The sequence below is a fragment of the Pezoporus occidentalis genome, unplaced genomic scaffold (genome assembly GCF_034315485.1).
Source record: "Pezoporus occidentalis ecotype Australia unplaced genomic scaffold, CSIRO_AGI_Poc_V1 ctg239, whole genome shotgun sequence".
Lineage (NCBI taxonomy): Eukaryota > Metazoa > Chordata > Aves > Psittaciformes > Psittacidae > Pezoporus > Pezoporus occidentalis.
The window spans coordinates 724,619-737,970 of record NW_026914275.1 but is presented as its reverse complement, the minus strand read 5'-3'; the positions used below and the strand labels follow the sequence as shown (position 1 = coordinate 737,970).

The 13,352-nt window shown below is 44.2% G+C and overlaps 1 protein-coding gene across 3 annotated transcripts in view; it reads left to right on the top strand.

The window, feature by feature from the left end:
* Positions 1–4,898: 4,898 nt before the first annotated feature.
* The window catches only part of LOC134165373 (glypican-5-like), a 391,916-nt gene continuing 383,462 nt past the window's right edge, over positions 4,899–13,352 (top strand). Inside the window, exons 1-2 of one of the 3 annotated variants that reach the window (XM_062622059.1) lie at positions 4,899–4,988; positions 7,225–7,404. Coding sequence is in view for 1 of the 3 variants with exons in the window: in XM_062622058.1 (XP_062478042.1) it covers positions 10,792–10,867 (76 nt within the window). In the remaining 2 variants the exon portion in view is untranslated. Of the gene's footprint in view, positions 4,989–7,224; positions 7,405–10,725; positions 10,868–13,352 lie in introns of those variants that run through there. The other 2 variants (XM_062622061.1, XM_062622058.1) reach the window with 2 other exon arrangements.

Genomic DNA, 13,352 nt, shown 5'->3' with positions numbered 1-13,352 from the left:
TATTCTTTTGAGCTGCTCCATGCCTGTGACATCCCAAAAGAATTATCTTCTAAGAACTATGATCAAAAAGTCTATAAACCCCGAACATGGAATTTACTGGACAAGATTCTAAGAGCAGGAAATTGGAAAAACAAAAGCACAGTTAAAAAGGAAACCTACCATAAATGCCGCTGAGCCATAGCAGGGAGAAGTGGTGTATTGATGCTGACATCAATTACTTAGGGAAGGCTGGGAAAACCTTCACTACAGGAATACATATGCCTCTCATTATTTGGTTCAGCCATTGATGAAGATTGAACACCCCAGTGATTGCCTGTGCTCTCATGATGCTGATGTGACCAAATTCTGGAAAAGGAAAGCCAGTCTGAATGGTCATCTAGTGCCAAAGGCAGAGAGGAACAGAGCTTATACAGAGAGCTTCTATACAGCTTTACGACTTCTCATCCTAAAAAGCTGCATGGGAGAAGTTCAGAGAAGTACGATCAGGAACTTAAGGCAAACAAGGGGTGCAGAGCAGAGACTAAGCTCTATGCTTTCATCTCTGCTTTGTTCATCCCCTTGAGGAATTATGCAGCCCTTTTACTATGCCACCTAAGTAACCACATGTGCAGGGCAGGGAACATGTGTAGCTTGCTGCCTGCAATGCCTGGATCAGTGTCATAAATCACAGGCCAGTTTCTAAGGTCTGTGATTTCAAGGGCCTTGGCTATAGACCAAAAAAAAAGAATGCTGTCATCACACATGTGGGTGAAATTGGTAATGATCAGAGCACTTTTAGAAATAAATTATATATTTATTCTCAAGATTCAACATGTTGCTATGCTATTCTCATCAAAACACCTTTTCAGACCTTAACTTTGCATAAGATCTGAAGAATAGGGGTAATCTTTTCATGCCAAGCAATTGGCCGAGTGAAGATCTCAAGTTTGCTGCCACAGTGTAATCCATTACATTTGGGGACTGTGCACCTTACTATTTTTGTTACTATTTCCTATTGAATTCTCTGTAATGATGAGACAGAAAGCCTGACTGTACTGCAGTCAGGAGATTTGCCATTAACTTTGCTGAGGCAGGATTTCATCTTCTGTATGGGTCCATATGCTTAATTCCATATGTGTGCAACCTGGCTGATGCTCCAATGTACACTTGTATCAACAGAAGCATCACCAGTGCCATCACTGTTTGCTGAAATAATTTAAATTAACTAACTCCATAATGCATTTCAGGGAGGGAAAGGTGATCCAAGTTGAAAGTTGCAGCAACTTGATGCGTCTCAGCTACAAAAGTGACAGATAGCCCTATCTTACTTGAAGCTGTATGAAAAGTACAGTTCCTTGTGTATTACAGTGAAGAAGCCTCATTATTATTTCAAGAGCTAGCTGGCCACAGGGTCAACATGGATAAGCAAACATGGGAAAATTGGTCTGACCACTTCTCAGAATCTTACACTGAGAAGCATTTGTGAATGCAAATATTAAGGGTGGGAAAACCTCAAAGTCTCTGACCCTTATTTCCAAGATCTGGGATCTTGCCGCACTTGGTCACAGAGTGAGAAATCTGAAACTTTGAAAACTTGGAGTTAGAAGTATATTTTTAATATACATCATTTTCCTGTTACAGAGTAGCGGAGAGACAAGCACCTCTCTGTAGCTATAGGAGATTGTAAAACAAAATGCTGCTTTGCATTTAAATACTACTAAGTGCAATATTAAATGAAAGAATAGGGATTTCTATCTTTAGTCATCTCCTTGGATCCAGGATGGGGCTTACTCCTGCCAGTGTATTTCTGCAGGACTTAGACCAATTTCCCTGGTTTCACCTAAATTGTTGTGTTCTGCTTCTCTTTCCTTATATCTTTGCGCTTCATGTTCTTGTTCAACTGCTTTGGGGTGTAAAAAATATATATATCACTGAATACAAATCAGATCTTTTGCTGCTTCGACTCTGCTTAAACAAAATAATTGAGAGAAACAGAAAGTTAAATGTTTCATCAGCAACTGGCCATTTGCCCTTGAAATCACCCAGTTTGGAGCATGTGTCCATGTGGTAGGACTCTCCTGGAAAGGGCACTTGACTGGGCTGTAGCAGAGACACTCACTGTATGTTTCCCTTCTTGGGAAAAGCACATTTTTAGCCTGGCCTGTTATCACAGCAAGTAGCATGTGCCACAGTCACACATCAGATCTTGAGACACATTTTGAATGTTGCCAAAATGTGCTGCATTTCCTTGCTTTCCACTGACAATCCTAGTTGTGCCCTGACTACGTGTGACACTAGACCTGAAGGTCTTATCTGCAGAAATCCATTTTCCACCGTCAGTTATGATCTGAGAGTGAGAACAGAGATTTTACACACTTCAAAAAACAAGTCATATAAGTATTCACAATGAGTAAGTCTGCAGCATTTAGAACATTTGGAGAGATACGTTTCTGAGCGTTTCTTCTGATTTGCTGAGGATTTTGGCATGATATGGAGTGGTAATTTAGAGATTCTGAGGTGGCTTAAGGCTAAAGAAGACAGTGTATATAAATATATAGCTATAGTCCTCTCCAGCTTTCAGATCTACTAAACTCATATGGGATGAGCCAGGGACAAAAGTGGAAGCTCTGCAGCAGCATAGTCCTGACCAGCTGTGATCAGAGCCTGTAACTATCAAAACATGTTGTGAAAATGAGCAGGTACTGTCTATCACCTAAACTATTCTCCTGCTCTGGAATTGTTTGTAGATTACAATATTCAGGAGTAAATTGAGCCCATAAGGGGGAATAGCAGTGCATATGCTTTTGTTGTTTCAGCCTGTATGCACTTTGGGTGCAAATGAGCTTCCAACAATGCAGGAAAGGTCAGGTAGGGCAGGTGCTGTTTCATGTTGCTCCAGCACTATACGATGTGTTATCTTAATTATGTCATACACAGCAATACGTATAGGCAATGTGTTTTAAATACAAGCTGGAGGCATTAAGTTTGAGTTTCCTCTCACATACATTGGCTCCATGCTAGCATTGCTTCATCGTTTTCAGTGCAAATTCACACTGGATGAGATCAGAGGAATGAGATGGGAGGATGATTATATTCACCAGATGCATACAGTCCCCTTCCTCCTGGATGCATGTCAGGCACCTAGCTTTTCCCCTGAGCGTCAGGAAATGCCCATGTTCCAAAGCAGCATATGGTGTTCGAGGCAGGCACACAGCAGGGTCCTAGAGCAGACACTTGGGGTTTTCATTCCCCTTCAGGAAGGCAAATATGCAGATGGACAGGGTTAAACTTGCTGCTCTGCTGAAGGAGTCCTGCACAGCAAAATCTCTTGTGAGCTTCTGCCTGTGACCATTGGCCCCAGGAGTGGCATTTCCACCTTCTGTGGATCTCCCCCTGTGTTCCTGCAGAGACATTTATACCCCTGCACCAGCCAAGTATGCTTTGCTCTGAGGATGCTTTTAAAGGCTCAACGTTTTGCCTTCCTGTTCACCTGCATTTCTAGTATCTGGTGGGTGTCCAGAGCATCCTTACTGGGCATGTCCAACATTTGTTCACATTGAACTCAAGCTGGGGGTGAAATATTTCCACCTTCCACTTTACGGAAAAAAGGCTAACCATGACTCAATTCCCCATCTGGGAAATGGGGATAACAAGTGCTCTGTTGGTCAGAATGGACAGCAAATAGCCTTTGAAGCAGGAGCTGTGTCTTACAGGCTTTCTGGCTGTAATTGACACCACAACAAGGTCGAGGCCTTGCAATAATTCTCCCCAATCAAATTCAGAGGCTGGATGAATGCAGGTGAACAATTAAACTGTGATTTTGGCTCCACTGACACACCAAGAATATCAAAATGCCCTGTAGATTTTCTGAAACCTGTTCATTTTGCACACATTTTTATGTACAGGTATCTTAGGAATACATGTTTCTGCAAGAAAGTGGCTCAGAGTTTCTGTCCTCTGCTATGTTAATCACGACCTACTCCTGGTACCTGAATAATAGAGCAAATCTCCCACAGGATAAACCTGATGTACGAGAATTTGAATTTGGCTGACCTGGAAATATCTCAGTCATGGCTTTCACAAGCTGCATTGTCAGAATAGGGCAAGGATAATTACAATTTGGGCTAAAGGGAAGGGGGATGGGAAACCATGAGGTGGTGAGCATGAAAATAAATAGCCTTCTGTCACGAGAAGAGCCCCATTAAAGAATGCTGATTTTGAGATGGAGAAAGAAATCAGTCTGGGAGGACCCCAGATATGTATCAGTTCTCCTCTTCTCGTGACCCCAGAGCTGCTGCCTGGGAAACCAGGCTCCTGTTCCCTGGTCCTCTGGCCCCAGAGGGGTTCAGGAAGAGGGATTCAGGAAGTCCTGAGGGCAGTACTTTGGGGTTCTGAACAGAGCAAACACCTGGCATGTCTCTCCAGCCTCTCTCTGGTGATGGAGGTGAGACTCATAGGGCACATGGCACATGTTTGGGCATCCTCGGAGAGGGTGGGAAGCATGGAGCTGTGGGAGCTGCTTTGGTCTGTGCCACAGGGCTGCCCCATCTGACACCCCCTTGCCACTGCACAGCATGGTGCAGCTAACAACACTGAGGTTATTCTGGTCATCCTGTCTTGCCTTCTTCCCCTGTAGCAGGCTGAGAACTGAGGCATGGGGTGACCATGCCCATCAGATCTCTAGATTGTGCTGAGCCATGGGTCAGATTAAAGCAATGAACCCCTCTCCCTGGTCCTTATTTTGGGACTATTAATGTCTTTGTTTTTTACTAAATCCTCAGTAAGAGGCAGTGTTGCTTCAGGTGCAGCTACCTCAGGTGACTCTATTTTCCCACTTGATTGCCCCTCAAGGGATTCTGGGAGCACCAGCCTTAAAAGCAAGGGTAGAGCAAAAGGTTTGCTTTTGCTCTGTGCTGTGAGTATGGAAGGGTGGGTTTCTTGAAAGAAAGGTTTTGAACCCTGAAAGGCTGAAAGCCTTAGTTATTCCTGGCTGTGTGTGATACAGGCAGGTGTCCTTTGCATACTGGATGTGAACCCCACGTAGTGGGATGAGCAAAAGGAAAGGGGAGATTTGCCTGTTGTTTAGGAGTGTTTTAAGGGAAGTTTCTGAATGTGGTACTTTTCTGTTTGACTTTTGTTTTTTTCATGAAGAACTAGATGAGTATTGCTGCTACTTGTGGTAACTTCTGCCCTGCAGAAGTGAGTTATACTGAGAAATCAGGGAGACTATTCACATGACCTTGAAGAGTACTGTTCAGTGTGATTATCCTCAAGAGATGGTTGCCTTTGATCCTTTGAGGGCAGCTGGATTCAGTTCCTGATGGAGAAAGCTGGCTAAGAGGAGCTGGAGCCAAAGAGCTTGGAAGGGAAGATGGAAGGGGTACTTAACACTGGTGTATATTAGTGTAAGCTGGTGTACACTGATTTAAGCTTGCAGCCCTGGAGAAGCAGTGTACTTTAGGCAGGTAGTCATAACAATCCCTTTCTCAGAGTTAACTGACTGATGCTTCCAAAGTAAAATTCTGTGGTCAAATGAATAATGCTAAACTTTTATTCCTGGAAATTTGCTTCCTTTAAGAATCTTCAACCAGAGGCGGAATACAAGTATGAAGGGAAACTTGTGGATGATAAAGGGAAGATGGGAGTACAGAAACGTTAAGTGGGTGCACACCTTCTTGGAGATGAACACTTTGAGGGAGAAGTTTTGTTCATTGGAAACTGTGTCCTAAAAGGATTTCTGTGCATTTTAAGTATTTAAGGATAGCAAGTACACACAGTTTCTTGTTCTTAACCGAACCAAGTCCTGTTACCCCAATGGACAGCTCTATTGTACAGTCAAGCATCTGTGTAACTGTTTGCAGTTCAACTTGCGAACAGAGTCAGGGTTACTTTCTGGGAGGGTCAGTAACTCTCATGTTAAAAGGACTGCATCTGGGTCTGTGCAAATGCACTATTCCTTTTAACTTCTCTAATGAAAGACAAGGGATGTGTTTGCAATTAAGTTGTATTTGTAAGAATTTGATGACTTTCAATGCTTGACACCTTTTTGTTTATACATATGAGAGTTAATACAAACCTCCTGTGCCACCTACTTGAGTTCCAGCCTGGCTTGATTTCCAGGGTGTGAGAGGGTTCCTTTAGATGTTGAGGGACTTAAGTATCCAGGCAGAAATACTTTTGGTGGAGACTAATGGGGCGCCTTTTCTTGCAGAAGCCTGCAGTGAAAACATGGGAGGTCTGGCATTTTGTGTTACTAGATCTTGGCAGTAGATCTCATTCTGATATTTTAACCCTTTACCAAGCTGCAGCCTCCTGTGACTTCCCCATGTTTATTAAATATCCTCAAAGTCTGTCTTATAAAAGCAATTCCTCCTTGAGGAGAGGCTCTGCTGGCTGCCCTGGGCCTGGAGGTGTGTGGGGCTGCCATGTTCCTGTCAGCAGGGAAGGCCCTCTCAACTTCTTCAGGCCCAGGGCTTGGAGAGAGCTTCCCAGGCTGAACTGTGTCTGAATGCAGGGAGACTTTCTCCTTTTTTTTGGTGGTATTACACATATTTTCACTTGGAGGAGTGGGATTTAGGAGATGCTTCCTTAAAGCTTTTACTTCAACTTTATGCTTGGGGATCTGCAGGCCCAGGGATGGGGCCTCTGTTCCCATGCACCCAGGCAGCCCAGCTGTGTGAAATGAGGAGCCCAGTCTTGTTTTGTAGACTCCTGTATCTTCAAACTGGCATTTCTTTCAGAGAAGCTGTGGGATATGATGAAAGCCGCTGTTCTGGCTGAAGGGAAGGTGTAGGGGAAGCAAGTGTGACTGGGCAAGCAAAGGCCAGGGCTGGCTCTAACCACCATTTTGTTAGAGCCTGTTCAGCTGGAGAACTGATAAAGGTGCATTGGTCTCAGGAAGTAAAAAATGGCCCCAAAGGCCCTAGTTAGTGCAAATACTACCTAGGGCAATGGCATGGCAAATGGATTATGGCAAATTAATTAGAAATGGAGAGCCAACCCCGAGCTTGTCCTGTGTACAGTTCCCCACAGCATTAGTCCTTGTCCCTGGTGCAGGCTCTTTGGGAGCAGGGGCTGTTTCCCCTGAAGCACATTGGCAGGGTGAGGTAGTCTTTTGGGTGGCTGAAGCTGTAATGACTGGGCATGAGAAGGTGGATTTTGGAAAAAAATGCTGCTGAAGCAATACAGTGAGGATTGGATGAGGTGCTCAGGCTGTGATGTGCTTTAAAGCTCTTCTCTTCACAGTTTGCCATCTTGTGTTTGTACAACGCTTGCCCAGAGGGATCCCTGGCTAAGCTTCTGGGGATGACAGTGAGGTGTGGAGTCACAGTTAAAAGTCACGAAACACAAGCAGAGGCTCTGGACTAAGCTGTGGAGGATCTGCGTCTGCATCCTGTGTGCTCAAACAGTGCTTTGAAGGAAGAGGTACAGATAAATACTGAGCAGAAAGCATGCATAAGAGTGTGCTTCTTTGTAAGTGTAATGTCTGGAAGCTGGTTTAGGTGTGGAACAAAATTGTATCTTTCAAAACTCGCTTTGTAACTTTCAAATAGATCTGTATAACTGAAACCTGCAGTGGCTGAAGTGGCTGTTAATTATATTCAAGTATCACCTGCTGCAAGCTCAGGAGCGTTGCATCCCAACCAGAAGGAAGTGCAGCAGGAGGGCCAGGAGACATCCTTGGATGGATAAGGAGCTCCTGAGGAAAATTCAATAGAAAAAAGAGGCTTATAATAAGTGGAAGCAAGGACAGGTGGCATGGGAAGAGTACAGGGATGTTGTCCGAAAAGCTAGGGACCAGGTTAGGAAAGCTAAGGCCCGGTTAGAATTAAACTTAGCTAGAGGTATTAACGATAACAGGAAGGGATTCTACAGGTACATAGCAAATAAAAAACAGACTAGCGAGAACGTAGGCCCCCTCAGGAAGCTCTCGGGAGAACTGGCTACACAGGATTTGGAGAAGGCTGAGGTTCTGAATGACTTCTTTGCCTCGGTCTTCACTGGCAAAGGCTCTGACCAAACCACCCAAGTCTTGGAAGGCAGATGCAGGGACTGTGAGAATGAAGACCTTGGGCCCACTGTAGGAGAGGAACTGGTTCGAGACCATCTTAAAAATCTGAATGTGCACAAGTCCATGGGTCCTGATGAGATCCATCCGCGGGTCCCGAAGGAGCTGGCAAATGAAGTTGCGAAGCCGCTGGCCATCGTATTTGAGAAATCATGGCAGTCAGGTGAAGTTCCCGATGACTGGAAAAAGGGAAATGTAACCCCCATTTTCAAGAAGGGGAAAATGGATGACCCGGGGAATTACAGACCAGTCAGTCTCACCTCTGTGCCTGGCAAAATCTTGGAGCAGATTCTCCTGGATGGCATGCTAAGGCACAGGAAAATCAACAAGGTGCTTGGTGACAGCCAGCATGGCTTCACTAAGGGGAAATCCTGCCTGACCAATTTGGTGGCCTTCTATGATGGGGCTACGGAACTGATGGACAGGGGTAGAGCAGTTGATGTCATCTACCTGGACTTGTGTAAAGCGTTCAACACTGTCCCGCACGACATCCTTGTCTCTAAATTGGAGAGACATCAATTTGATGGATGGATCACTTGGTGGATAAAGAACTGGCTGGATGGCTGCACACAAAGAGTCGTGGTCAATGGCTCAATGCCCAGCTGGAGACCAGTAAAGAGTGGTGTCCCTCAGGGATCGGTGTTGGGACTGGTCTTGTTTAACATCTTCGTCACTGACATGGACAGTGGGATTGAGTGCACCCTCAGCAAGTTTGCCAATGACACCAAGCTGTGTGGTTTGGTTTTGATACCCTGGAGGGAAGGAATGCCATCCAGAGGGACCTTGGCACGCTTGTGAGGTGGGCTGATGCCAACCTCATGAAGTTTAACCATGCCAAGTGCAAGGTCCTACACCTGGGTGGGAGCAATCCCAGGCACAGCTACAGGTTGGGCAGAGAAGAGATTCAGAGCAGCCCTGCGGAGAAGGACTTGGGGGTGTTGGTTGATGAGAAAATGAACATGAGCCGGCTTCAGTGTGCGCTTGCAGCCCAGAAAGCCAACTGTATCCTGGGCTGCATCAAAAGGAGCGTGACCAGCAGGTCGAAGGAGGTGATCCTGCCCCTTTACTCTGCTCTTGTGAGACCTCTCCTGGAGTATTGTGTGCAGTTCTGGTGTCCTCAACATAAAAAGGACATGGAGCTGCTGCAATAAGTCCAGAGGAGGGCCACGAGGATGATCAGTAGACTGGAGCACCTCCCGTATGAAGACAGGCTGAGGAAGTTGAGGCTGTTCAGCCTGGAGAAGAGAAGGGTGCATGGAGACCTCATAGCAGCCTTCCAGTATCTGAAGGGGGCCTATAGGGATGCTGGGGAGGGACTCTTCATTAGGGACTGTAGTGACAGGACAAGGGGTAATGGGTTAAAACTTAAACAGGGGAAGTTTAGATTGGATATAAGGAGGAAATTCTTTCCTGTTAGGGTGGTGAGGCGCTGGAATGGGTTGCCCAGGGAGGTTGTGAATGCTCCATCCCTGGCAGTGTCCAAGACCAGGTTGGACGAGGCCTTCGGTGATATGATTTAGCGTAAGGTGTCCCTGCCCACAGCAGGGGGGTTGGAACTAGATGATCTTAAGGTCCTTTCCAACCCTAACGATTCTATGATTCTATACCAGTGCTTCAACTCAGTGAAGCTTTTAACTATGACAGCAAGCTGGGTCAGCTAACCGTGGGGTCCCTGAAATACAGTTGTGCTAGCTCTGAATTTGGTTTGTTTCACCTCATAACTTGTTTGTTCATGAACACATTTGGAGAAAGTTTTGTGCCAGTGGTACAGATTAATAGTCTTTTATTCAGAAGTTAAGCAAGAGAACTCTTCAGTTTGTGACTTAATGAAGGCTTGCATCCAATTTCTTATGTTAGCTGTGGGTACGAGGGAATATTCTACTGGGGAAATTATGTCTAATGTCCGTATAATTTATACTGAAGGGACTAATAAGCAGGCTGGTTATAAAAGTGCTAGTTTAAAATAAAGAACTGGTGATACATATACCTGTTTTTAATAGTCATTGCTTTATAGATGGGAGTCAATACACTGATGGGAGTCAATACACTTTGGTGTAAACATGTATTTTGTGTATTTGTGGGTAAATTGTGTCTTTCAGACAAGGATTTTGCCAGTATTGATCAGCTGGTCATGCATGAATATACAGTGGAACTGCAAGGCTCTAGATAATAATAATCTGTACAGGCTTTTAACTGCGGAATAGGTCTGTGTGGGATAACATGTACATTTTCTGTTTTGAAAGCTTATTCCTTGCAGCGAACTGTCATAATAATATTTAGCTGGTTCAGATGTTTAACTCCCACTTTTGAGTTCGGGGAGTCTGCTGAAACTTCTCTCCTTAAGGTAGGTTCAAGGAAAATTCTCTGGTTGTTGGGGACTTTATTCATATGACCTGTTTTGTAGAGAAGTTCTAAAGTAATTGAAAGCTTCGTTTCTAATCAGAGCTGTTTCACAAAAATGTTCATTTCCTTTTTGAGGCTAGAAAGTCTGTAAATAAACTGTCTATTCTTATGGGAAGCATGGAGCTTTTGTTTTGGCCAAAATGCTAATTTAAGCAAATCTACACCTGCTCTTCTATCATTACCTTGTATCATCTGATGTGAAAGTAAATTTTTTAGTGTTTATGGTTTTCAGTATGGTAAGCATTTTTCATCCAACCCTGAAGATACTCAGCCTAGTGTGTATCTTGATTGTAGGTACCCGGAGAGGATTTATCGGGTCGTGTCACGCCTCGTGCCAGCAGATGGCACCAGACAGCAGTGAGCACTGTTATGCTCTGTCACCGCAGAGGCAGCAACCCATCTTAGGTACGTCTGCAGGTAAAGAATAACCTTTCTTATTACAGCAGGCTTTAGGGCAGAGTGACTCTACATGTAATGAAAGGGTGTTTGTGATTATGCATTTTGTTAAAGTTACAGTCCCTGGACCCTGGGTAATCTGTCTTATGTAGATTTTTGGGAATCGGTGTTAGTGAATGAAGGGATCATAGAAGATCTTAAGTCTAAGACTTTTAAAGCAGTGTAAAAAATTAAGCCCTGAGAGGAGCTGTGTCCCCTAAGCCCCTGTGGAAATGCCAGGCTGAGACAGTCTCATGTCAGTGTGGTGGTGCTTGCATGCAACCTCACCCATGTGTAGTGGGGTAAATCCCCTAGGACAGATGAAAGGTGACCCAAAATGCATCACTGCAGAGCCTGGAGAGCTGTCCTGCCAGGAGCAGGATGCAAGATGTGCAGTGTCCTCCTGCTCTCCTGTCCACCCATCCTGAGTCTGCCCTTCATGTCTCTTGCTTGGCCTCATTAAGGTGTACGGGAGTTTGGTGGACTTTGTGTGTGATGTCAATGACTTTTTGAACATAGTATCTCTTTAGAACTCCATGAATAATTAAACTATAATTCTGATCCTCTATTAATACATAAGAAAATAGATAATGGAAAATGTCTGCAGAGACATTTCATAAAGGAGGCTTAATTATTCTATCTTAAAACTGTCTTTTTGCCCACCCATTTAGAAACACATTAACAGTATTTATGCTGAAATACAGAATTTGACTGCATCTAGTTCCCTCTCATTGTTTGGAATGAACTATTAGCTTCTATTATTGGCTACTCTTCTACTCCCAGAAGCATTAACTATCTGAATGTGTCAGGATTACATACCATGGTAATTGTCCATTTTGTAATATACTCTCATCCTGTGCTTTTATGGATGCTTTGACTCTCCTTGACTTCACTGGCAATTGAGGATAGCCAGCTCTTCAAAGAGCTGGCCTCACAGTCAATTTGCATTCTGGAATTGGCATTTATACTAAATTATGAAAAGGCAGACTTGGTGAAACCTGTCAAAGTTTCTGGACCATGAGGAGAGCTCTGAATCAGCTGCAGGACTGAGGTCTGACTATAAAGCTGATGTAAGAAATGTAGAATTGTATTTATGTAAAATCTCTTATTCAGAGATGTCAGACTCTAAACCTGATTGCCAGCTGCCAAACTGTCTGCCTGGATAGGTGTCTGTATTTCTGAATATTTTGTTTGTCTTTCTATTTTAACCAATATATTGCCCTTTCTTTTTAACTTTTGGGGCAAACTTATAGCTGATTGCTTTGTGTCCTGGATAACAGCCTCCAGCCATGTGTCTCAAAGTGGTCTGAGTATTTAAACTTCCATGAAGTGGTTAGTCACCCATTCAGGGATGGAGAAAATCATCAGCTCCCTGACCAAAACATCCATTCAAAACTAAGTCTAGGAAGCAGCCCCCAAGCATAGACTAAAAGGTGGCTTGGAAAACATAATTTTACTCTTTCTGTCCTTGAGCATGTGTGCAAATGTGAGGACAGGTCCTTGGAGAAACTCCAAGCACCTGAAGAGACTAGCACTGGCCAGGCAGCAGCTTTCTGTGGCTGACGAGATCTTCTCTCCTGCCCTCAAAGTTAGAATCTCCTGTGAGAGCTTTGTTTGTTTTTGGTGGTGGCACAGCTTTTACTTATGTGTTTCTCTAACGATTTTTATACCAGCAGGATTAATCTGATGGTCTTTGCTTTCCTTTCTTCCAAATCAGGTTTAGGAGTTTCAGGCTGATGGATAATTATGCCCAAAACCAGGAGTAAATATCAGGCTTAGCTCTTAATCTTGAATGCACTGAGTCAACTGGAAGGAAATTCCATCCCACAAACCCTATTTTTCTTAGAAGTCAAAAGCAATAGCACAGTGTCTCCAACCATTTCTGTGACCATCCCTCTGTGTAAAGTACTGTACAATTGCCATTGTCCTGATGTATCAGAGCTGTTTCTGCTTTCTGTCCTCAAATTGGAAGGAGCCACCTCCCATCTTCCCTCTGTTGTCTTGTCCCCTCCTCAGCCTTTTCTGTGAACTGGAACTTCTGTAGCAGTGTCAGCTAACCAAGACTGAGCAACAGCATTTGCCATGACTCCCTTTTCACGGAGCTAATAAAATATTCCTGGCCACAAGTTGCATGAAATACTGCAGAGCAGCTACAGAAGGGAATTAAGTTAACCCCTCCTGAATAGTGGTTCTTCAATTAATCTTTACACTGGGCACATACATCAATAGCACATAGTTCATACCAGGTGACAAATGCTGAGAAATTTAGGACCGGAGAAAATTAGGACTGGAGCTAGACTGAATTTTGATAAAGAGGAGTAAAGCTAGGCATGAGTATTTACTTGTGTTGTGCCTGACCTTGATGGATGCAACTGGGAGAATGCATACTGTCTGTGTTGCGCAAAGGCTTTGCACGCTGTCCTGAAACTGGGAATCACTCACCTGCCTGTTTTCTTTAGTGGCAGGC